Source organism: Diadema antillarum, unplaced genomic scaffold (assembly GCF_040938485.1).
Source record: "Diadema antillarum isolate AM-2024a unplaced genomic scaffold, OU_Dant_1.0 seq00000320_RagTag, whole genome shotgun sequence".
In the NCBI taxonomy this organism is placed as follows: Eukaryota; Metazoa; Echinodermata; class Echinoidea; order Diadematoida; family Diadematidae; genus Diadema; species Diadema antillarum.
Genome location: NW_027271339.1, coordinates 2098993 through 2125129, shown reverse-complemented (window position 1 = coordinate 2125129; position 26137 = coordinate 2098993). Strand labels below are relative to the sequence as shown.

The 26137-nt window shown below is 37.7% G+C and overlaps 1 protein-coding gene across 1 annotated transcript; it reads right to left on the bottom strand.

Annotated features, from left to right (window-relative positions):
• Positions 1-26137, bottom strand: LOC139730548 (probable ATP-dependent RNA helicase DHX37). The gene is made up of 29 exons (XM_071641403.1): positions 25823-26137; positions 24145-24245; positions 23027-23456; positions 22082-22230; positions 21562-21651; positions 21143-21239; positions 19934-20047; positions 19325-19426; positions 18828-18911; positions 18028-18127; positions 16949-17111; positions 16593-16707; positions 15946-16146; positions 15583-15707; positions 14595-14691; positions 12953-13018; positions 12543-12621; positions 11928-12073; positions 11312-11356; positions 10558-10620; positions 9178-9334; positions 7887-7954; positions 6716-6768; positions 4029-4189; positions 3203-3340; positions 2133-2227; positions 1478-1551; positions 799-896; positions 1-89 (listed from the first exon to the last, which is right to left on the bottom strand). The coding sequence occupies exons 1-29, from the start codon at positions 26135-26137 to the stop codon at positions 1-3; spliced, it is 3615 nt and encodes a 1204-aa protein (XP_071497504.1).

The window sequence follows — 26137 nt, the reverse complement described above, 5'->3', positions numbered from 1 at the left end:
TCACTCATCTAGATCAATTGGGGGCCATGACATCAGGAGCTCAGCATGCAGATCTTGGGGTAGCCACTCCTGGTATGCCTGTAGCAAATCTGGTGGTCGGTCATGGGGAATGAGTGGGTGGAGAGATGGAGGCAGAACCATAGAGTGACAAGATGAAGATTATTTGAGAGAGGAGAGAATGAAACAGAGAGATAAAAAGGGGAAAAAGAACAAAGGGAGGGGGAAAGAAGCAAAAATACAGAGGTGATTGGGTGAAGAAATGGAGGGAAGTGAACACCTGGTTTCTCGTCAACTTAATCATCCATCCATGTCATGTAAAACTTGTTTCATTACACATCGGAGCTTTTGTGGGTCAGCTGATTGAAACTGAGACTTTGTCTTGAACAATGATGAGCAGTACTTTCATTGTACACATGCTCAATGTTTTTAAGTGCAAATTAAGCTCTAAAATGATACACAAAGTAATAGCAAACTTGGACATTATTCAATAAACCTGTCAACTGCAAAACATGATATATTCGCGGCACGAAATTTTCACGAATTGGAGCCGACGGCCTTTTTCGTAGCATGAAATTTTCGCGAATTGCCACTGGCATTCAATGCATATAGTGTAGACAAGAAACTTCGCGTACATTTTAATTTCGCGAATCTTGGCACTCGCGAAATTCGCGAAATTAAAATGCACGCGAACATTCCTTGTTTTACAGTGTGTGATTGGATCAAGTCAAGGCCAACAAAAGCCTCCTTTGGCAAGTATAGACATGAGATAATTATATAACATTTGACACAGAAACTCACATTGTTTGTCCTCTCTCCAGGCCTGTACAAGAGCTGCCTTATTATCCACATTCTTCCCTGCCAGGGCTTTTAGCAGGATCTCAGTTCTGGGTTGGAGTCTGGAGAAATTCAGAGGATATTGGTCAAAGATTCAAAGTAGCACAAGGTGACTCTGACAAGTGTGTCTACATTTGTATGCTGTGTCTACCAAAAGCTCTCAATTTCTATCTTCTTGTTGACATTCCTTACATAGTGTTGCAGTTTGTAACCTTAATTACTTCCCAATGAATCATAGACACTTATAACCTAAGTTGGCTATGGATGAAACGGTCTTGGTCATACCACACAGCGTAATTATATAGTACATCTCTTTTGTAAACACAACAAATGGTTCATAACAGCTTCTCAAAACACCTCAAGTCATATGCCACTCACAAATTTAAGCAACCTTGCTTGCCTTGCCTCATGAACTGAACGAACAATTTGTACTTTCCCTGCATCACAAATTGGCATTAGTACATCAGAATCACAGCTCACATCACAGTCAAGTGATCACACTGTTTTGTTGGCCAATCAATGTATATATCATCAGAGTAACCTTATCCAAAATTTGACAAGGAGAGATTCACACTTTGGAATGGTGGTGGTAAGACACCTACTGTACAAACATTAATCAATCAAGCCTAACTAGTTGACTTACTTTGCCCATGTCTTGATCATGGTGCTAGGAGTAGACAGCAGGGATGAAGTATACTTCTTCAGACTGGGTACCACCTACACATGTATCACAATATCAGATCAAGTTGTATTACTCAAGTCTTTCATTTCTCCAACTTGCTATGAAGGAGCTACAAGACTACAGATACAATATGCAATTAAACAATGAGAGAAACTGATATAATGCATATAATTCAAAATGAATATAATAGATACAAAACTTACATACGCAATACTCTATTACCATGTACTAAAAAGTATTGTAGAAAATAGTATAATTCATGATGCCCACACATGTATGCTTTCAGCCATGTGATGCCATGAAATTTACAAACTATAAAGTACAAGAAATACATTTCACATGAGATGCAAATTAATAGATTAGGGCTTATAAGAGTAAAAAGCTAAAAATGAAAGATTGCCACAAAATTTCATTTTAGCATCAAAAAAGCTAAGTGACATGTTGAATTCACCTACTCTGAGAAATTTTCTCTGAAACCTTTCCTTTTTCTTAAACTCTATCACTTATTTTCTGCATCATAAATTCTGTCATCCTCTAATGTTTCTTCATGACCAAAATTCTGGGAATGTATTTGGTGCATATAAGAGATAGGAATATCAAGGTTGGAGCTACCTACCTTTCCTTCAAGGAGGAAGCGGGCAAACCACTTGACCCTGTCCACACACTTTGGGTACTCTAGCTCCTGGGAGGGGAGCTGCCATGCATTCCGCCCTGTAGATTGGTGTCAGGAAACATCCATGATATATTTAACTCATTCTATGTCTCATACCAGTTAACGCAACGAACCTCTTTGAACCCCATCGCATATATTACACAATTAACTTGGGAAATTCCTTTTCAGATATATGGAACACTGGTTGGATAACATCTGGCTAGCAGTGTTTGATGCAAGTGAATTCATCTGTATCCTTCCATCTGAAGGCTAGATATACTCTCCTTCAATTAAAGAGCTGCTGTACATGTATTTTGGCAGCATGGATTCACAAAAATATGCATACAGTTTAAATGAAATACTTGAGTCTGGCTTTGACAACCCATGGGTAGAGTGAACTAAAAAGGCCCTTAGATTCAGTGAAACATGATAATTTATTTCCAAAGATGCTACAAATGAATGACACTGCATCTTGTGGATTTTTCAGTATTTTCTGTTTTGCTGAAGTCACATTTCATTAGGAAGTCATTTGTTACTATTCATAGAGTCCTGATAGAGCCTTCAAGGCTGTCTTGTCTAGTAGTGCCATGTCTTTGTAGCAGCGTGTCAAGGGATTTAGTACACACACAATATCTCATGACAATTTACCATGTGGCTGGTAAAATGGTGTAGTCTTAACATTCATCCTTACATTTAATAGCAACCATTCCCTCCTATAATTCATGACATCTTTATCATTTTGGTCAGAGTCATCTGACTTAGTCAAAGGCCAAAGTGGAGATTTGAGTACTTGAAATTGAAACTAAAAGCGAAATCAATTATTGGGTCAATTCAAGCTAATACCTTTTTGTAAGCCCATCAAATTTATAATTCATTTACTATACTATTTACTATACAAAGCCAATTGATACAATATCTTATCTTTTGTGCGTGTGTAGTGAGTAAAATTGATTATATGACAATAGAAAATTCATCCTCCTCTCAAAATATATTGAGAAGGAAATGAGGAAGAAGAGGGTAATAAGTCAACATACCAAATGTACTGGTCATGTGACACCTCACAGTGCCAGTGGGAGAGTGGTAGGATGGTGTGGGTTCTTCCAGTGGCCGTGAGAATGTACACAGATGGGGGACAAGAAGAGGTAACCAGTCTCCATCAATGGCTGTCACACCTGGGAAAGTAAACAGAAAGCCAAATTGGTCGAAAAGATGATCACAAACTGCCTATTGTATTACCTCACAAAGACTTTGAGTGCCTCCACACAGGGACCCCCCCCCCCCCCCCCCCCCCCCCCCCCCCCCCCCCCCCCCCATCATACACTTCCTAATCATACACGTCTTACTCTTCTGGCCTTAAATAGCAAACACTATTCTCTGGCAATGCTTTGCTCATATACCAACAAAAGAAGAAGAAAAGCCCCATAATTATCATAGGGATAGTTGCATGATAAAAGACACAAAAATTGGTGGTTTTGGGGGGAAGGGGGAAAGTCGTTTATTGTCTTGTTTTGCTTTGTTTTTGCGAAATACATTTGTATAAGGCAGGCAGTTTGTTCTGCTCAAAATTAGATGATCAGCCATTTCGTTGGTTCCTTTGTGACAATCTCATCAGCATGTGTTTCAGCTTGTATGCAACAAATAAGAGAGGACTGCAGCATAATTACAATGTTGCTTCTTTTACCCCATATATCTACACAGATCTCTCATTCTCTCTTCCAGTACAGGTGCCAAGTCACCATATCATTTGCACCCTCAAACCAATCAATTTTATTATGCTATATACATAAATTTTAGCACTTTACAAGGAAGTATCCCAACTTGATGATGAAAGGTGATTTGTGTCCCTGGTACTTCACTGACCTCTCATGTAAGGCTTGGTGGTTTCAATGATCTCCTGGTACACAACATACTCAGGCATCTGCTTGAAGAGAGCTGAATTGGGATGGATGAAGACAGCGCCCTCTAGGCCCACACTTTGGTAGCCACCTCGCTGGAACCCTTCCTGATCTGGCAACATGCGCCTAAAGACCAGATTGAATCTCATATAGAACAATCTGAACTGAGAGCACCCAAACTTTAATACTGCAATTACATTGTATATCCATTGAAGATTAAATAAAGCAGACATTAGTCAACAGATAAGCCTGAAACTCCACAATTAGCAAATAGTCAATAATTACTAAAAGTGAACAGAATAGTACACAACTTTACAATTAGTAAATGCAACACACATTATAATTGATATGATATGATTTATATAGCGTCAAATCCACTCTGCAGAGTGCTCTAGGCGCGGAAGGAAGAGAAAGTGAAGGAGACAAAGGACATACAAATATCAAGTACATGTAATGAGTAGTCAAATTGGGGCTTTAAACAAGTGAGTTTTTAGACTGCTTTTAAAGGAGTCTGATGAAGAACAATTTTTTACGGCTGAAGGTAAGTTATTCCATAAGGTGGGAGCAGCATGGCCAAAGGCACGTGTGCCCCATATTGTAGTGAATCTTGGAATTATCAGAGAACCGGAGTTGGATGAGCGTAAAAATCTAGCAGGGATGTAATTATGGAGTAAGTCAATGTTATACTGAGGAGCAGCGCCCTGAATGCAATGAAAAGTCAAAAGTAAAATCGTAAAAATAATGCGATCTTTGACTGGTAACCAATGAAGTGATCTCAAAATAGGGGTGATGTGATTGTGCTTCTTGGATAGTGTGATGATGCGTGCTGCCGCATTTTGAAGCCTCTGTAGCATGGAGAGCTGAGTTTGTGGTAAGTTAAATAAGACAGAGTTTCCAAAATTGAGCCTAGAGGATATCAAGGCATGGACTAATTTTTCAGTAGAAGAGCAGTTCAAATATTTTCTAATGAAGCCGATATTACGAAGTTGGTATCTTACAGATCTACAAATGCTAGAAACTTGATGAGACATAGTCATATTACAATCTAGCATTACACCCAGGTTGCGACAGGTTTGGGACACACTAATTGACATGCCGGAAAAGGAGATAAAATTAATGTCAAGTTTACCTAATTGTGTCTTCGAACCAAACATTAAAAACTCAGATTTATCCGTATTCAATTTCAAAGAATGTGAGTTCAGCCATGAATAAACATCGTTCATTGCATTCTCAAGCTGACTCAAAGCATGTAAGGCATCGGCCTGGTTAGGTTTGAAAGACAAATACAATTGAATGTCATCAGCGTATATGTGATAATTAATTTTGTGCTGGCGCAATATGTGTCCCAGGCTAATAAGATAGATGGAAAACAAGGTGGGCCCGCCCACAGAGCCCTGTGGAACACCGCATTTGAGAGGCATAGCATTTGATTTACAGCTGTTGACACACACTGCCTGTGAATGGCATGAAAGGTAAGATTTAAACCATTCGTATGCCTGACCTTTTACACCAAGAGATTGGAGGGTGTTTAACAAAATTGCATGATTAACAGTATCGAAGGCGGAGGACAAATCAAGTAAAATCAAAGCAGTGACATTTCCACGATCCATTTCCTGTAGGATGAAGTTCGACACATTGAGGAGAAGGGTTTCTACGCTATGGTAAGGACGATATGCGGATTGAAAAGGATCGAATAAATTATTAACCAAGAGATAATCTGTAAGTCTGGAGAAAACAATCCTTTCTAAAATTTTAAACAAAAATGGAAGGTTACACACGGGGCGGTAATTTTGGAGTGAATCTGGGTCTAAGGAAGGTTTATTCAAAAGAGGGGTTATATATGCAGATTTCAAACATGAGGGGACGTAACACTGATCAATACTTAGGTTCACAATCATTGAAATAATAGGAGCGAAAATGGATGAACAATCTTTTATCAATACAGTGGGGACTGGATCTATCTTACACATGAATGCCTTCTGTCATCTTACAGACTGGAACATGCTTTTACACAAACATCTTTGTGTGATTACAAAATAATGGAGATCAGAAGGTACCTAAAAGAGGTAATAAGATAATGTAGAGTACTAACAATGTGTACATTCCACTGGGTGAAGTGCGATGGGGTACTGTAAATACAGAAATTTTCATGGTACATTAATTTTTGCATATTTCACGCTACTTCCGGCTAGCGCGACTTCTAAAACTCGCAAAAAATATCTTCACAGTTTTCTCTGCACATTATGAATGGGTTGACAATTGTGCAACCCGCAAATATGTTATTAAGCCGCTCAGTGTGAAAAATTATTCATGCCAAAATATTGATGTTTACAGTATTTAATGAGAGACTACACAATGATCTAACTCTAAGACTTGTACAAAATATGACAAAAGATTACAAAGAAGGCAAATAAATTTCATACAGAAGAAAACAAGATAAATATGCAATTAATCTGCAGCATCATGTGTTTTGTTCGTACTCTTTGCCTTTTAACCTCCTGAATGCCATTGACCCATTGAGGACAAGTCCAGAGTATACTCAGGCATGTGTCTATGGGAAATGCGTAGTGTAGCAAAATCAGTCCGTCCTCAACAGGTTAAGACTACAGGTAGAAGTTGCTTGAAAGAAAAAATGAATAAAAGATCACTCACTTGGCCACTTGATGGGCGAGGCCTGCAACAACTATTTGACGCAGCATTTTGACCTGTGAAGAGAAAAATCACCCATGTACCATAGATCAATGATATATTATTTTTGTGGAGCCCTTAATCATGCAGCTTTCCTGACGTAAGCAAAGGTCACTTAAATCACAGAGTCATAAACGCAACTACTGATACTGATGTACACATACCTAAATGTCTACTTTTTGATGAATTTCTTAAATAAGACTAATTCGCACGGTGAAATGAAATTGTATTTATTGCCTCTCTGCATGTGTCAGTAAAAGAGCATAAATAAAGTGGGTGTTTGTGGCATCAAAGGACACTTTCAAGTGATTTACCTTCATGTATTATCAGACATATATTATCAACAAAATATACTGGTAGTATTATCACTGTATTATCACTAAAATACCACAAAGATTTGATATAGTTCTTAATTTGATGGAATGATGAAATCTGATGGTTCAGGTGACAGGTTTGTAAGTATATGGAACATTGGGAAGAGCTTTCAGCTCTAAAAAAAAAAAATCAAAACCATCGCAGCTGGATATTTATCAGTTACACAGAATAGAAGCATTTTTGGAAATGGTTATATGTCAATGACTCAACTGACTTCGCCATGGTATAGGAATGTACAGGGCAGATCTAGAGTCCTGACAAGGACTCATCAAAGTACTTATAAAATGGGAAAAAAGACTACTTAGCTGTCTGTGCCAGAGTTCTTCCTTTTCATTGAAATACTTTTCATTTCATATGAGGTTCATGTTTAAAATACTGTAACTTCTTCTTGTGGCATGAACTTCATTGTAACCATTTCAAATACTATCTTTAACCTGTTGAAGACTAGTCCTGAGTATACAATGTACTTGGGCAGGTGTCTATGGAAAACGTGTGCCACAGCAAATTTAGTTCATCCTCAACGAGATAATCTTGCTTAACATTTTAGTTCAAAAGCTTAGAAGTACATGATTGTATATTCATAATATGGAAGAGACAATCGCTACACATTCACACATAACAACAAATCATTGAATAGCATGCGGTACAAAAACTTTCACTGGCAACAGTGAAATAGATAGATAACATTGTACACAGACTGAATGTATTATGTCTGACTTTTTATCTGACTGTCTCCCTTGCTGTCACAACTGGTAAATACCTGAGTTGGGAATGGTGGGCTCATCTTGGGATCCATGAAGACTCCACAGTCTGGATTAACTACATTCACTGGCAAAATCAAAAAGGAAAGTAAATGTACCAAAAAAGTGCTGATCTCCCCAGTAACAAAACATTAACAAAAGAGTCATACTCATATTGTTCTTTGCCCACAAAGGAGAGCCAATGAATGACATGACAGTTCAGTTCAGTTTCAGTCTGATTTTACTTCTGCATTTTTTTTTTCAAGAAAATCTTACATGTACATGGCAACATGTGTATCGGACAACAAAATAGAAAAAAACCCCACAATATTACATTCCTAGTTTAATAATCACGACAATCTTTAAAGTTTGGACATAATGCTATGAGATCAAAGGAATTGACAATGCACTTGTTTCCAAGTAAAGAGGGCAAAAATGCACGAGTGATATCATGAAAAAAAAAATGCATGACATGACAGTCTTTTTATTCAGCATCCTCCTATCCCATATCTAATACATTGATACTTAGGACATGGACTCCAGATTACAAGCCAAACAAGGATTCAATTACAGCAATGACCACATAAGATTGAACACTGCATAGATTCTAGTGGTTTCAGAGCATCTCCCTGTTGAGGAGGAATGGAGAATAGACTGGCCTGCATGACACATCTGGGTCATGGTGGTTCCTGTGGTACCTCATTCAAATAACGAAGCTACCGAAGGTATGCCTTTTATCTTTTCAAACCCATAACATTGTTTCTCATCTCCACCCAGGCAGAGATGTGTTTCTTATCTTCTAAACTCTGCCACCATTACCTTAATGTTGATCATCCTAGATTACATGGGTCATTGCCACTTCCTTAAAACATCCCTTTTTTCTCCTCTCTCTCTCTCTCTCTCTCTCTGTGGTAGTGGTAATAAAATCTTTCCTAGTGAATACTCTGTCTGCAAACATGAAGAGGCAGATAAATTATCCACAAAAAGGCTGTGGTCACCATCTCATAACATTGAGTGAAAACTAAGCACAGTAAGAATTACCAACAGAAGGAATGTGGTAGACTCCTTGACTACACAGCACATTACAATCTTTCATCCATATGTCTCTTTTGCTGTGTTTATATTTGTTTTTGCTTGAGGTCTCCATGAATGAGAAACACTCTCATGAGCTTGTTCTTGACAAACCAGGAGACTATTTAACCCTTTCTATGCCAATGAGTCAAATTTGAACAACTCTGACACACAAACCTATGGGCAAGTAATATAATGTGGCATGCAGAGGGTTAAGGAATCTCACATTATATACATTACCTGCATTGGTGAGAAGTCTCCGCAGCTTTCGGATCTCTACCATGGCTTTGTGCCGCAGTCCATGTGCAGCACAGAAGGCTGGCGTACAGCCTGCATACTCAGATGACCCTACTGCTCCAAGCAATACCATCAGGTCACCTAGGAGGGCGCTGTCCCCCTGCAAGTATAAGAATAAAGACAGACTGCATCACTGTATCATAATTCCTTGGTAAAATAAAAAACGTTGCCAAGAAATAAGAGTTGACCACTGATTAAAGGCCTACTTGAATACTTCACACAATGTGTAACTGTGACATTTCTTTGTATGGTATTTTTACATCATAGAAGTCTGACACACACACTCTCTTTGTGTAGTGTTTACCACACATGTAAAACAGGTTTGAATCTAACAAGGGTTGATTTACTAATACCTGTACAAAATTTAATCCAGATTCCTCTTATGGCAAGAAGTAAGTCCACGCAAACAGTTCTCAACTGTGAACATCCAAATGAACTATAATTCTGCAACCTTTCAGGGTTTAACCCTAACTAGGCCGGGCTATTTAGGTAGTTGATAGAACCGGGGGGGGGGGCCTCCAGATCTCGGCCGTCGACCGCGCGATCGCGACGAAAATTGGCACACACATTGCCTATGATGTAATCTAAAATACCGTGAGTTAATTTTTCAAAAAAAAAATCATCATTTATGCTAAATTATGCTAATTTATGCATGATGATGCATAAAATCAGACTATTTGGTATAAATCACAAAATAAAGCTCAGAACAGGCAAATTTTTTGTGTAAATATTCTTTTTAGTGTCCTTAGCAAATGTAATTTAAAAAAATTGTGATATCAGAAAAAATTCTTAAGTATTTTATTGTTTTTTTGAATTTCTTATGTATTTCATTGTTTTTTCGACTTTATGTTTTTCATTGTTTTTTCGATGAAATTTGTCCGCGACATCGCTCCGAACAAGAAAATATGTTATTCATTGATTTTAATCAATAAAACACCAAAATAATCATGCTTTTATGAAATTTGCCTGTAAGCACAGTTTGCATTGAAATTGTACACGAATTAACGTTTTTGAGCAATTTTTGGTCTGACATGCATGTACATATTTATGCGTAACTTCGGAACCGCGCACCCGGGCGTCGCAAATTTGGTGTCAAAAGATGCGGGAGACTCGAAAGAAAAAAGTCATGAAACGTCGCGGTGATAGCTTTTTGCGATTGCGATACATCCCCCCCCCCCCCCCCCCCCCCCCCCCCGGCCTAGTTAGGGTTAAAAAAGACATTCTACTGATATCAGTATCTACTAACAGCAAACCAGCTTATCTCTCTAAGGTGTTCCTGCAGGACATAGATGTTATCAATAATGTAATACAATATTTACAAACCTTTCCTGCCCAGATACGCTTGTTGTGAGCAACTTTTGCACGCATTTTCTTGTGTGCTTCTTTCTGAAAGAAAAAAAGTGAAGACAAACCATACTCTCTTCAGTAAATATCAAAGTAATTATTACAGCAATGATATCTATTTTCAGCTACATATAATAAACAACTTACAACTCATTATCTCATGAAAGTTCTTCACACTTAATAGCATACATTATATAAAATGAAATTTGTATTAATGATAGCGAAATTTTACAGAAACATACCTCCTTGGAACATAGAAACCTCTTTTAACCAGGGAGACTATCATTTCACAAAAATGAAAATTACTCTTCTAAGGAGTAATGCCAACTAATCAGGAAACACATATACACTTGTACCTTAAAGCACAAAATACATTAACATAGACAGAACATACAAGCGATATATGTAATATATGTCATTATATCCACATACTGTAAAAGTGGAAATTTTCGCGGTGTTGAAATTTTCGCACATTTCGCGCAACCAGAAACCAGCGCGAAAATAATGGCATGCAAATATTTTTGCTTGTCATATGTTCCTGTGCATGATGTCTTGATACAGCGAAATTAAAAACACACGAATCTCTTCTTACCCGGCCAAGTGTGAAAAATAAGTTGCGCGAAAATATCCACTTTTACAGTACACATAAACAAACGAATCCTTGCATCTGAAAAATCATTCTAACACACACATCACTGGGATCCATCACATGGGAGCACTACAAAGTGCTTACCTCTTTCTCACTTTCTCCTTGTAGAGAACTTTCTTCAAAGATCTCCTGCAAAGAGGACACAGAAATTAATCTCAAAACCTCTTCCAATGATAATCTTTATCATTAGAAACTGACAAAACATACAAAATTCACAAATAAAATCTCTGTTCAGAATGAGGAGAGTATGACAAACATGCTTTCAAAACAAGTAAATCAACAACAGGCTGTTACTTTGTCTACTCATATAAAGAGTAATTGCACAGTCAGGATTGGAGCATGATTTTGGATTATGGTTGAAGACTGAGAACAATGTTTAAGACTAGGATTAAGGTTCAGAACTTGAGGGTAGGGGTGGGCGTGTAAGACTTTGATGTGGGTTCAGTTAACAGTTGGAAAATTTGGACAATTTTATGCATGATGTATTAAACTTTTTAAGTTGTTGCAGACTAAATGACACAGTGAACTAGCCTCTAATCACTCTGTTGGGTACTTCAATCACAAACCTTGCAGCCAACTCAAGGTCCATTGTGCAACAAATAATGTATCAGGATTACTGTTTCTACTTCTTTTCTTACGGTTAATGGTTACACGCTGGGTGACTTTAAATTATCATGGTAAAGTGGCTGCTTGTACATACCCTGACAGTGAGTGCAGCCACCAGGGCAATGACGTATGGCAGACATCCCTCCTGTTGGCCCAGTGATATCATCTTGGCATAGCAGGGAGCCACCGGGAAGCAGGCCATAGCTTTCCCTACCTCTGTGATCCTGGTACTGAAGGATTCTACAATCATAGAATCAAGTATTTTGGTGTCATCATTCATTATGTTTTATCATTACATGGAGTATCTGTATGTCATGGAAGCGAACTTATCAAAAACAAACTCGCAAACAATGATCTCTATAAATATTTCTTAAATTCAGAGTAAAAATATATTTTTATATTTCACAATCACATTTCTCTTAACTTTGAATTTGCAAACACTGACAAAATGTGTTGTAATGATTTTTATGTCACAGCAAAATTTAATGGGGAAATCAAGACAGTGTATTGTGAATGTACCTCACAAAAACTACTCCTCAATGATTGAAAAGAAAATAGATAAATTGCAAATATATATGACTTACATACCAGAAGAATGTCTTTAAGAAATTTAAAACAATTTCAGTGCTATGTTATATGATGTCAACAAATAAAGTACTTCAATGGTATGCTAGTGGGAATGGTATTAAAGGTCACTGTCCAGGCTCACCTTTCTTGATGTCTTTGAAGCTCTTTGGTTTGGGAGGTTGTTCCAGGGCTCCAAGTGCTATGAGTAATCTCTCCCCAGCCTGGTGGAGAGAATGAGACAGGGACAGTAAGATCAAATTGGGAAGAGATCTTAGTGCTGGGCTACAATTCATGCAAGATTTTCATACACTAGATTGACAAATGCATACAAGTAGATATCACTATTAGGCAGTGAAATTGATACACTTTTCAACATACAATTGATTAAATCAGACATGCTACAGATTACAGATATTGAATAATTTCTGGACCAACAAATGGCATCCATTTGTACAGACTGAGCAAAGTTGGCACTGAGTTTCTGACACAAAAATAGCACTGATATAAAGCTTCAAAAACTGAACATACATGAAAAAATGATGATAAAGTTACCTTTAAGCTGTCCTCATCAGGGCAAGTAGGGAAGGGAAAATTGACAACTTTGTCAATCCCCATGTCCTGTGGAGAGGAAAGGAGGGAAAATTTAGAAAAGTTTTTGAAGATACATGAACATACATACCAGTGTGGTTATACATACATATACACAAATGGAAAGACAGCTATATTGATGGACAAAATCCAATAGATAGACATAAATATAAAGACTGAGAGATTGATTTTGTATCAGTGGAAACAAAGTTTCTTTGCCTTCTTCTTTCTCCGCTCTGAACAAGGTAACTGACCCGATTCCCTTGGAAAGCATGCATGAATGATTTGAGAATATTGACAGGAGTTACAACTGGATTTTTCCCCATCCAAACAAGAATCAAACTAGAAATGTCGCTATGGCGACTGGTATGCCTCCGCCATACTGCATGATTCTCCTAATAGGTCTATAGTACATGTGGACAATGTGTGATTTCATTTTCACAAAATTGGCAAAATATTAAAATAACATGTTTGTCACAAATCTATTGAATGTTTACCTTCCTTAACCTATGTTTAATTGGATGAATAGGAGATCATGTATTTGGGGATTTAAGAATTTTAACTTGACTTTGACCATTTCATAAGTTTATGCACTGAGTAATTTTCAAGGTATGGAGAAAAAGCGCAATTTCTGTATTGAACAGTAAATTGTTATCATTTTCATCTGGCCTTTGATTTATAAGAGAATCACTGTCAGGCAGAACATGTACTAAGTTTCAAGATAACTTGAGCCACTTCCGAGATATGGAGAAAAAAGTAAGTTCAGCACTTTCACTTGATCTTTGACCTTTTGACCTTTGACCTTCTTGGCAAAAAAAAAAATCCCAGAGAATCTCTATTGGGTTAGACATGTATACATCAAGTTTTAAAAAAAAATATCCTGCTGGCATTGCAAATATAAGGAAAATAGTAAGATTTTGAAGTATTGCCCTTGACCTTTGACCCCTGACCTTTGACCCCATGAACCCTAAATTCCCTAGATAACCACTGCCAGTCAGTAGACCAGCATATACACTATGTTCCATGAAGATACCTTGAACAATTTCCAAGATACAGAGAAAAAAGTGAAATTTTAACATTTTACTTGACCTTTTGACCTTTGACCTTTTGACCTCATGACCCCAAACTTTCACCAGAGAATCTTAATTAGGTAGTTCATGTATACACTAAGTTTCAAGAAAATATCTTCAGGCATTGCATAGATATGGGGGAAATAGTAAAATTTTAAGCATTTGACCTTGACCTTTTGACCTTTGACCTTGAGCATGTGCACCCAAAAGTTGATAGGCACAACTTCACCCCCTAATACACATACATGCCAAGTTTCATTAGGATACCTCAAAAGGTTTTGGTAGTTACCCTGTCCACAAAATTCATTACGGACGGACGGACGGACGGACGGACGGACGGACGGAAGGACGGACGGACGGACGGACAACCCGAAAACATAATGCCTCCGGCACCACTTCGTGGCGGAGGCATAACAAAAATGATTCTTGTAAGAGACATACTTGCAGTTTTGTTATTACAAGCAGGTCACATAATAGGGCTTTCCACTATAATAGGTACTTAAAAAAAGAAATCAAAGAACAGACATTCTACACACCTTCATCTGCAAAATGAGGTCATCCACAGGTCGTCGTGTGATCTCCGGAGGGTCAAAGGTCTCGAAGTCATTTCCAAACACAGCAGATGAATACAATCTGGTAGGCAGGAGTAAACATTTGGATGGATGTGGGAATTTCAGTCTTCGTCACCACCACAAACTGATTTGTCAGCAACTTAGTGCTTGAACTGAATCACAGATTTTTGTGATGTTTCTGTAAAAAGTGGTTGCTTTGTTCAACAAAGGTATAACAGCAACTTCAAATCATTTATTGAGCTCTCAAGCACAGATTTCTTTAAAGATTTAAAAAAATATGAAATCAGATTTATCCCTCATCCAATTTCAGTGTATACACAAATGATCATTCAAGTTCATTTTGTGAATGACCGACTATACGTTATGACTTTGAACATTTCACACATTGTGCATCAAATGCACACCAGATGTCACTGAAAATAAGTAACCACACATATAAACAGTTACCCAAATATATACTGTTCATCAAAGAATAATCTAAACTACTAGTGACATGCAATCTTTGAAAACATTGTACATGTCTGGAAAATGATATCACCTGAAGAGGGGATATATTATCTAATCTAATACAGATATATAGAAAGCCTGCCTCAGAAACGAGGAATTCATTGAATCAGCAAATACTGACAAAGAGGACTATGCTGAGAATTAATCATCATAGGCAAGGTTCTATTTAAATTCTGAACACAATAATTGACTCCATCCTTCTTCCTTACAGATAAAGGCGGCTCCCATTATAATGAAGTCCTTGAGACTTGCAATTTTCTTCAATTACATTTAACTGTTATCATTTCCAAAGGGAAATTTGCAGCATTGACTCTAATGATAATAATTCTGGCACCTAAATTACTTCCTGATAACAAAATTTTGTTATAACTGTGTTCGCTGTAACGAGAGCACCCCAAGGCTATTGAGACTCATTACCATGACTTGACATTGTCATCTTTCTCACCTGTAGGCATGGCCTGGTTCTGTGCGGCCAGCCCTCCCTGCCCTCTGATTGGCTGATGCTTTGGATGTCCAGGTAACCTTGAATGAGGACACTCCAGTGACCTTGTCATAGTACCGCCTTTTGACCTGATTAATACAACATGCATAAAAAAATTACTACGTTTACCATCTTAATTTGCATATCATCGGGTATCTTAATTCGCATACCATCAGATTATTTGCGTTCATAAAATGTCTGAAGATACATGGACTTTCAAATACAAATGTATATTTGCAAAAATTAATGTGTGATTAATTATATCCATATTCTTATTTGACTTCAGATCTTACTGATTTCAAATACTCAGTAACAGGGACAACTCACCCTTCCAGTGTCCACAACATATTTTATGCCAGGTATGGTGAGTGAAGTTTCAGCCACGTTGGTTGCCACAACAACCAGTCTGCTGCCCTCTGGAGGTGGCTGGAAGACCTGGGCTTGCCGGTGAGGAGCCAGCAAAGAGTACATAGGTAGGACGTGTAGAGGGACCTGGTCTTCTGCTGCCTCCATGCTCAGGATTTTCTCCTTCATAAGGCAAAATTTGAAGAAATAAATGATTTCTTAGAAAAGGAAATTAGCTGCATTCTCAAAGTGGAGAAAACATGTGCTTCATTATAAATATTATATTATATTATATATCTCTTCACATAAAGTCATCCATAGCAATCCAATATAACAAGTAATAATAACAGCAAAATATATCAGCCATCTTATCACATAAACCTATCACACACAAGTGCTATTTGAACCATTACAGCCATATCACTTAATTTACTGAAATTTACAATTTTATTTTCAAATTCCAATTTTCCAATTACTTAATCTTTTTAAAATTTGTCTGCATTCACTTATATTCTGTACTCTTTCTGTCTTCATGTGCCACATTATACTCTCTGAGGAAAATTCCTTTGTCTTGAACAATTGTCCATCATGTTGTACAATGCTAGCAAGACATAAGATGACATTTCTACCTCATTCTCATCTTCTTCTGGAAGAACTCCTGCTTCATCATCAGACTGGCCATCATCATCAAAGTCATCATCGTCATCGACATCGCTCTCCTCATCGTGGGGCTGTGCTGAATAACTAGTGGATTGAAAAATCATTGTCTACATATAGTGAGGCAAATCAAACTTTGTGGATCACTTAAACAAGTCTCTGAAAAGGTACAGTACTCATCAAGCAACTCCTCCTCCTCTATAATGTTGCTGAGGAAACCTGTCTCGTGGCCATTTCAATATCTACACTGCTATATGCTGACATTGCACAATCAAGAGTTTTAACACTTCTAGTATGACTATGGAGGTAGTACACACTGATGTCTTACTTGTCTAGGCTGATCTTAGGCAGCTTCCACTTCTTGAAGGCTTTCTTCTCCTCCTGCTCCTTTGTCAAATCTTCCTGACTTTCCTCTTTCTCTCCCTCTGCCTTTTTCCCACATTCAGTCTCTCCTGTCTCAGATTGAACTTGCTTTGGTCCCTGCCTCGTGCCTGAGCAGTAAAGATTATTTTAAATAAAGAATCATAAATTTAATGCAAGACTTTAATATGAACAAACAGACATTATGAACAACAGATTTGATAGCAATGTTTATCTTCAGACTAATAAACAAAATTGGTTCTGAAAGATAAAAGATGAAAATAATTGATAATTGCGAAGATTAACAGAATAAAATCTTTTTAAAAATGCTGAAGGACATGTGGTTGTGCAATAACTACCAAAATAAGATTAAATGGGACATATTTTTTCCTATTTTCACTCTGAACAAATAATAGATCAATAATTCACCCAACAGTTTTCTCACGATATATGTGAACGACAAGCTATCAACATGTTTGTAAGAAGTAAATGCAATGAAGCTCATTCTTTGATGATCAAAGTGAAAATATACTAGAACATAATGATGAATTTCCTGGTTTATTATCTCCCCCCCCCCCCAACTCATAGTAGTTTTTCTAGACAAGTATTTGTATATCATATATCATGCATTTTACTATGTTCTACAATAATCCCTATCCCTCATATGGGACATAAAATGGAGGTCTCAAGTGTGAGAGAGTCATGTCCCACGCACATAAATACTCCCACTTCATTCATTTATTCATTCATCGTAAAGAGGAGGGTGCATAACCTGGTGAAGTGGTCCGGTCCAATTACACATAATACATGCAACTGGTCCCCCATGAAATATCAACAGCAATTATACTAGTGCAGCTGAGTATGGGCTATGCAGCAGTTGTCTTATATTGGCGAAAAATTCAGATTAAATTCATTTAAATTACAGATAATTTCAATGAGCAATTGAACAGAAGCTTTTTCAAACTGCATGGTAAGAGTGACGAAATAATCCTGAAGACATCTGAGGTTGTCATGCTATGGATTCTCCCTACAGAGCAGCACACTTACCTACTGCCTTGAGCTTTCTGCAAAGTGTGCTGACCTCATTCTGACCTGTCACAAACACAAGGATGCCCCCTGGTGGTAGCGTCCGGTGAATCTTCAAGACCTGGAATCAGAATTCGTGTTGTGCTTTTCTTTTGGATTCCTTTCATGTGGCCACTGAGTAAGCATCTTATAAATGCTTACAAGTGAGCTATCACAGGACCAAGTTATAAATCCCGTCCAAAGTAAATGAGTTCTCTCCTCTCTTCCCTCCCGTTCTTAGCATTTCATCACCAGCTTTAAAATGTTATTCATTGTCTTCTAGTCTATTCACAACTAGCACTTTTGTCATGTGAAAACTGTGAAAAAAAGTGCATTTTAATGGTTAGAAATTACAGGTCTGTGTAGGCTAATAAAAAATGAATTTACTATCTACAGTTGCTCAAACATGGAGTACTTTGTGGACCCTTCCAATCTTACTCCCAGTGCTGACATTATACATAACTTTAAATTCGTTAAGAAATAAGCTACCATACAGTAATTGAAAATCATACAGAGGATTTATGTATCAATGATTCTGTTCTGACATTCTTGGTCTATGGATGTCAATTCAAAAACACTTTTGGAAATATTCTTCATTATTCTGATATGAGATCACTGTAGGTAACTACTTCAAGAAAGAGAAATGCTTCAGTAAACTTCTTGTCTTACTGTACTTGCACAATACTGAGCAATTAAAATCTAGTAGGAACTTCAATTATTGGATTCAATGAGTAGATTACTCTGCAGGGGCAATAATGAGTCACATTCACAGTTCAATTTACCTTGCGGTAGGCTTCCTTCAGATAATCTTCCAGAGGGGTGCGTTTGTTGAAATGAACAGTCACAGGATACTGCCTTGACTCAACCTTCAAGGAAGATTGTTCATCATGAGAATGGAAAGTCATTCTTTGTTGTATTTCACTGTCATGTTTCACTGGCATAATTGCATTGATGTTACCTGTTAGTACACAGCTTTCTTCAGTTTATCTTTGCAATATACAAAAATACTTCACATGCTGTTGCACAGTCAACATAACAAAGAAATAATGTTCGATTGCAAATCATATCTTGATATTGATTTAATTACACAATTACATTTACATCACAGAATTTGTCAGACATCTCTATCATGATGTGGATCATTTGAGAATAAGTAAAATCCATGGAAAAGCTTGATTCACCATAAACACTGAAACATACATTGCTATGAAATATACAGGAATTCCGCATATTTCATTGCATTGATCAATAGTGAAAGAGGCACTGATGATAATGTTACCTTGATTACTGGTGGGGTGACCTTGAAAAGTCTGGTGTTTGCTGTGAAGTCTTCAACTCTCAGGGTAGCAGACATGATCACAAGTTTCAAAGGGCTTCCTTTCTGTGGGATAGATAAATACACATTACTCTCTTAGCTTTCAGTCGCCTGTATCAACCAACTGTAATATGAACCATATTTTAAAGGTCACTATGCGTACATGTATGAGTACAAGAAATCCAGTACAAACATTTCTTATTAAACATTAGTGGTAGACCCCAGTTCAATTAGCACTTCAATTGACTACATGTACTTATTCATGCATATACATGTACATGCCAGCACCGTCATGGAAAATTCACTGCCATCCACTTCATACAAGAGTACCCTGGCAGAACAGTTACCATCACTATAATAGACACATGCATCTTCAAAAAATGCTTGGATACATGCATGTATCCTGCACCTGTTACTGTCGAATGTTTGATGTAAGTACATATAAATGCATTCATGCCATTAAGATGAAATGTACTGAATACTACATATCTTGTTCAGACAATTGGGTTTAAATACAATGGAGTGATTAAGGATGAATTTTTACTTGACGGTAAATTCTAATGCTGCCCCTACCTTGTGTCTGAGTGGTACAATCCTGGAGAGCAGACCAATCAGGATGTCTGTATACACACTCCTCTCATGAGCTTCATCAATGATGATCACAGAGTACTTTGACAGCAAGAAGTCCTTGACAAAATTCAATGAAACAGAAAGCATAACAATAACAGACAAGAAGAAAAGACATGAAGAATGTATCCTCTATGAAATCTGGTCTCATCACTGCAAAAATGCAGGAGCCTACTGAGTTTAAATATTAGACCCGCCAGGCCTACCAGGCGTACTAGTTAGTAGTTGGTGTCAGCATCAGACATAATGTTGACTTCAGTTGCTTGAGGAATATGGAAATCTTACCCTGTATATGTACTAGGTATTCCTCACCAGATTTTGAACTTCTTCAACTTTGGGCACAAAGACAAGCATTCCAACAATATGCATAAACCAGGTATGCAGACAAAACACACTTTATATGAATATAAGCATCTATCTTATTACCTTGTAGCTGCTTCCAGAACCAACAACTACTGGGTGTATACAATGCTTTGACACATTTGTTATACAGTATAATCAATGTGATTTACTATCATGCATTTTGTTGCAAACATACCCTTGACCTAATTTCTACGTGCACCAACAGTGGACACATCTCAAAAATACCACAAACTGATAGATAATTATGTAAAACATGATTGGTTTCTAGTGCATGGCACCTAACAATAACAATTCTCACTCACTGTACACTTCTCACAAAAGCAGTTCTCCACCACTATTGATATTTGTATGTGCAGTAACAAATCATTCCTGCAGGCACACATATAAGTATGTCATGTCATACAAACAATGCATGGACATCAGCACTTTAGTTTCAGATTTCATGGGGTGAAAGAGCATCTCATCTTTCACCAACTACGAAATCTTGTTCCATTGCATGGATAAAGACTATTCACTCCTTTTTTTATGACTCCTCAAATGTTAACAGGCATGGTGCAAGTCCAGCAGGCCTGATTAAAATGATGATGACTGCAAAGCAGCAACACTGGGTGTCAGATGAAGAGGGAGTATTACATAGTAATATACATAGTTAGTGGTATTGTCGTGTGCTATCGAAAACTACTTGATGGCAAATGCCATGTGATGAACAGTCAACCAACAGCATAGCAAGAATCATTGCATGTGTGATATCATCCCATGACACAACTCAAAATATTGCACTACAAGACATACCTTCTGCACCTCCTTCATTAGTACTCCATCAGTCATGAACTTGATCTTGGTCTTTTCTGTCACATTTCCTTCATAGCGGATCTGGTAGGATACCTCACTATACAAGACATAAGGAAAGGGGAATCATTAGAACCGAACTGATATGTTTATGAGGACATTCTCTTATTGGAGCAAGTGTGTGATTCATGTTGCAAGCACACCTCAGATAACTGAAACTGCAATGCAGCATATTATTGGGGAACTCATTTGGAAGAAAAACACCAAAATTGACATGCACACAAATTTGAAATAAAAAGCACAGAAAAAAAAAAAAACCAAGAAACCCTACAGAATCTGACAAGCTTGACTGAAGACTTGCTGGAATTCTTCCACAGTAAGAGATTTTGATAGAACATTATTTAAAGAGCTTTTGAACAAACCTATTTGAGAGGTTCATCTCCTTGGCAACCCGCTGAGACATACTGACTGCTGCCACTCTCCTGGGCTCTGTCACACCAATCAAACCTTTCCTAGTAGAGCAAGAATATGTTTTGAAGAAAAATACAGTATAGAAGTCATCTCCACTTTTCACATTTACCCAACATAAAATTCCATCTGTACATAAATGTGTGGCTATAGAGAAAAAACATTTCAATATGCGAATCACTTGTAGAATTCATGGGCACATTTTTGTTGTTATCTTAATAAATTGCTGCATCTTTCTTGACTTCACCTATTTTTCTACTCAAATAGGACTAACTGTAACCAGATATACAGTTTGTTTTGGCAAAACTACAATCATGATTTGTCAATACAGCAATACAGCAAATTTCAATTCCATTTGGAAAATTAATAAACTAATCTTTTTCCTTTGTGTAATCTTCACTAATTACCAAATGTGACAAGTAACTTCATCTTTCAGGCAATCCTATCCTGCACATGATAACAATGTCTGCTTACAGTGCATAGCCAGCCTCATAGAGGAACTGGGGGACCTGAGTAGTCTTGCCACTCCCTGTCTCTCCACAGATGATGACTACTGGGTTGTCATGGATACCTTCCATCACTGCCTGCTCTTCAGCCAGAATAGGTAGGGCCAACCTTGCCTCCTGGGGAAGGGGGATGTTTGGACACATAAACATAGAGCTTTTATTTCAAAATATGTAGCACAGTGGCTCTTGCTTTATAGTTGTGAGGGGTCAGGAAACAAGGTTATCTCCTGCTGGCTCCAGCTAAGGAGTGGCTGTTATTACACAGTGCAAATCACCCTACAGAGTGAAAAACATATACACTACACTAGATAAACATGCACTATTATTGTAACAACTGATACCCATAGGAACAAGCAAACACACTCTATGACATCCACAGTTATAATGGAAATCATAAATAATACCATGGTCTCAGAATTTGGGCAACTAACTAGGACAAACCCTTATTCATTCATCCTACAAAATAATCCTTTGTGATTAGGTTACATTCAATTTGTTTCACATAGGCTTTTCTCAGGTGAACACAGTATTGGAGACTTTGTCCACCAAGATTTCTGATGTTGATATCTTTTTTGTTTTTATGTATGCAGAAATCTTACAAACACACAAATATTCAGTGTTTGTTTTTATTATAACATCAAGTTACAAAGGTCTTTGATCCACACAATTTCACCCTACCAACAGCTGAATGTAAAATGTTCTACAACCTACTGTATGTCCCCTTGAGTTTTACAAAAAGTCATCCCAATTTTCAAACACATAATGCTTGGAATTCAAACATTACTTCTTCACCATGATTACCTGGTAATTATTCAATCATGGTTTATGTATCAGTAGAAGGAAGAGAAGTACTTGAAAGAGTTATTTATTACTGCCTCTCTGCTCCTCCGAACAAATGCATCACACAGCTCACCTGAATTTCTGGTGTCCGTTGCACACTGACATATGTGGCTGGTTCCTTTTTCACAGCTTCTTTCTGTAGCAAAGTGGCCTCTGTCAAAGAATCATTTAGGTCAGTCCTGTCTGTCTGTTTCTCAGTAGGATTTTGTCCCACGCCTGAAGTCCTTTCCTCAGTTTCACTGTTCACTTTGTCACAAACATTTGTTGCCACTTTTTGCTTCACACTGCCTCCTTCAGACCCTTTTCCCAAAGCTGTCTGTTGCTCCTCCTCAGCAGTGCTATCATCTTCATCCTCTGATGATGACGATGATGATGATGATGAATCCTCTGTTTTTGTGTCATCTTCAACATCTTCCTCCTTGTTAGTCCTGGCTATTTTCATTTTCTTGTTGCTGCCCCCAATGCTGTTGATTTTAATTGCTCCTGATTCCCCATCTGATTTCCTGTGAAATAATAATAAAAAAAACAAACAACCACACTGATTAAAGACAAACTCTTTGTATGGCTAGTGAATAAGGAAAAGTTTGAGACATACAGTGTAGATAATCACACTTAAATGATATCAGTCTTCATGATATGAATATTGGGATAATAGTCACACAATGGTTACAGTCATTTCATTGTCAAATCCTCACCAGCAGAGCATAATATCATCAGAGAGTGCAACAGATTCAAATGATTAACAGATGTTTGTAGGTTAGCTTAATAATTTACATGAATTCTGACAATCCTGATGGAATCCTATTTTCTTTGCTCATTTTTCCACTAATATGTTTACAACCTTGTTACATAATATTTACACATAAGCTAGAAGACAACATAAATCTATTCCAACACATTTGATCAATGTTTGCCACTAAAGTTTTGATTTCTTGTCACTGTCTTTTGTCGGTGTGAAAGATAACAAGTACATCACAATTAGGAGTAGTGAAAATATGAAATACATGTTTCTATCAGGTAACTATTGCAAGCATAAAAAAGTCTGTTCCAAACTTAATATAGAGCAAAAAACTTGAGATTCACATGACAAATTAAATTGAAGTTCCCCTCCCTGCACTGATTATAGAAATAGGCTTGAAAATAATCATCACTGGTTATCTGCTCTCTGATCCACAGCCAGCAGTGTCACACCTTTTTGAAGTCTTTTGCCCAATATGAGCAAATGACGTAAATTGGGCCAATTCCTCTGAAGAAGCCTGGTGTTCACCGAGAGATGCCAACAGCTCTGCCCTCTGTCAATAGAAAAAAAAAAGTTAAACCAGCATTCTGCAAATCATTTTGATCGTTGATTCTACACTTTATTAAGTTTATGGCATGCAGAATTGTATTTCAATATAATTCTTGGGTTGAATTCTTATTACAACTGATTATCAAATTGTCCTTCATTGACATAAATTAGCACTGATTATTCAGTGTTTTAGTAGTAGCTATGATTTAAAAAAAAAAATAATGGGCATACATATACTTGGGTTGGACACAAACCAACAATCTCCTGATTACTATACAGACAGGCATTGTTAGTAATACTAGCTTTTGCCCAACACCAGCTCATGCTGATTCTTATCCCTTAAAGCAGCAGGTACAACATATTTTTAATCAAAATGAATTCTTGCATTAACCCTTCCCAACAAACTGATTTGGTTCAAATTTAGGGAAAAGATTGGTCTTAAACTAACTTTAGACCATGATGTACAACAAGTATAACCTGTGATTTTGGTGCAATTTGATTACGTACATTTAGAGCAAAGTAATATAAGACCCACAATAGAATATGCAGCAGTAGCATGGGATCCACACACACAGCGAAACATCAAGAAAGTTGAGCAGGTCCAGTGGAATAGTGCAAGATATGTCATTAACAAACTATGACCACCAATCACGTGTCAGCGCTATGCTGAATGAGCTTCACTGGCCCACACTACAGAGCAGACGTCGCCAGTCAGCTAGCAATGCTCTACAAGATATGTTTCAACCTAGTTGATATTAATTGGAAGGACCACCGCACACCATTGACATCAAATACCAGAGGCCATGCTAGCTGATTCTGGATCCCACACTACAGCTCACAAGTTTTCTCTTCATTCTTCTTTCCCTGCACCTGCAGAAAATGGAACAACCTAAAGAAGGATCCTGCAATCTTCCCATCACTCAATGTCTTAAACAAGGGTAGGCATTGAGGAAAGCCCTCATCTAGCATCTGTAGTCATGCCAATGATTATCAGCAGCACTTCACATGTACAAATTGTATACTGCACAACATATTTTTCACTCTGTAAATTAAATGATTGGCTCTTAAGAGCCCGGTCTCTCAAAGTGCCACGACGGCATGCACACCACTCTGCAGTGCGCCGCGCTGATCTTCAACTATGATTATATGAAGGATGCACTTCTATAGAAGAAGAAAAAGAAGGCGGCCAAAAAGTAACCATACACACAGCCCTGTTGCTGTACACAACTGACACACGGGGATGCCGTGCGAACCTAGCTAAGATTTTAAGAAGAAGAATTCACATTATTGCCCAGCATTTCTATGTTAGATTGTTAGTCATTATTCTATGTCAAGCTCACTGATGCTCACTGACACGGATAGTACATGTACTGACACGCATACACATGGTACTGCACTGTACCCCGATTTACTCCCCGATATATACAGATATACAAATACCATGATTCAGGAGCCTGCATGATAGTCCACCGGTAGACCCTGTACTACTACCACTGAGCACTGTACCACTACCAGGCTACTTGATTACTAAAACAGCATGATGTCATGACAAGATTGCATTTTTTGTTGTTGATAAAATACCTTTCCTTTCTTTTCCTTTTGTTCTAATATTCTTTGTAGTCTCTTTCGTTGTTTTTTGCTCAAGCGTTTGGGTTGGTTCTGATGAAGAGCGAGTTTCTTGGCTTCTTGGTTCGGAACTTTCTTTGTGGGAAGCACGAGGGCATTACTTCCCAGCTCAGTGTCTTGACTCGTCCCCGGCAATTCCGGGGAGGCGAATGGTTGACATCCCGCTGGCTCGATTGGTACACACGGGGTTTTCTGAGATCTTCGAACGTCTGTGTCGTCCACGACTTGACGGGCCTTCGCGTTGAAAGACCGTGATTTCTTGCGACCCAT

Bases quoted from the DNA above. Each gene is read 5' to 3' on its own strand.
- LOC139730548 (XM_071641403.1), bottom strand. From the start codon at position 26,137: ATGGGTCGCAAGAAATCACGGTCTTTCAACGCGAAGGCCCGTCAAGTC. The intron at 23,457-24,144 runs GTGTGACACTGC...ATTATTTCACAG, and splicing joins GGGCAAAAGACTTCAAAAAG to GAAATCAGATGGGGAATCAG. The intron at 12,074-12,542 runs GTGAGCCTGGAC...CTATGATTGTAG, and splicing joins CTTCAAAGACATCAAGAAAG to AATCCTTCAGTACCAGGATC.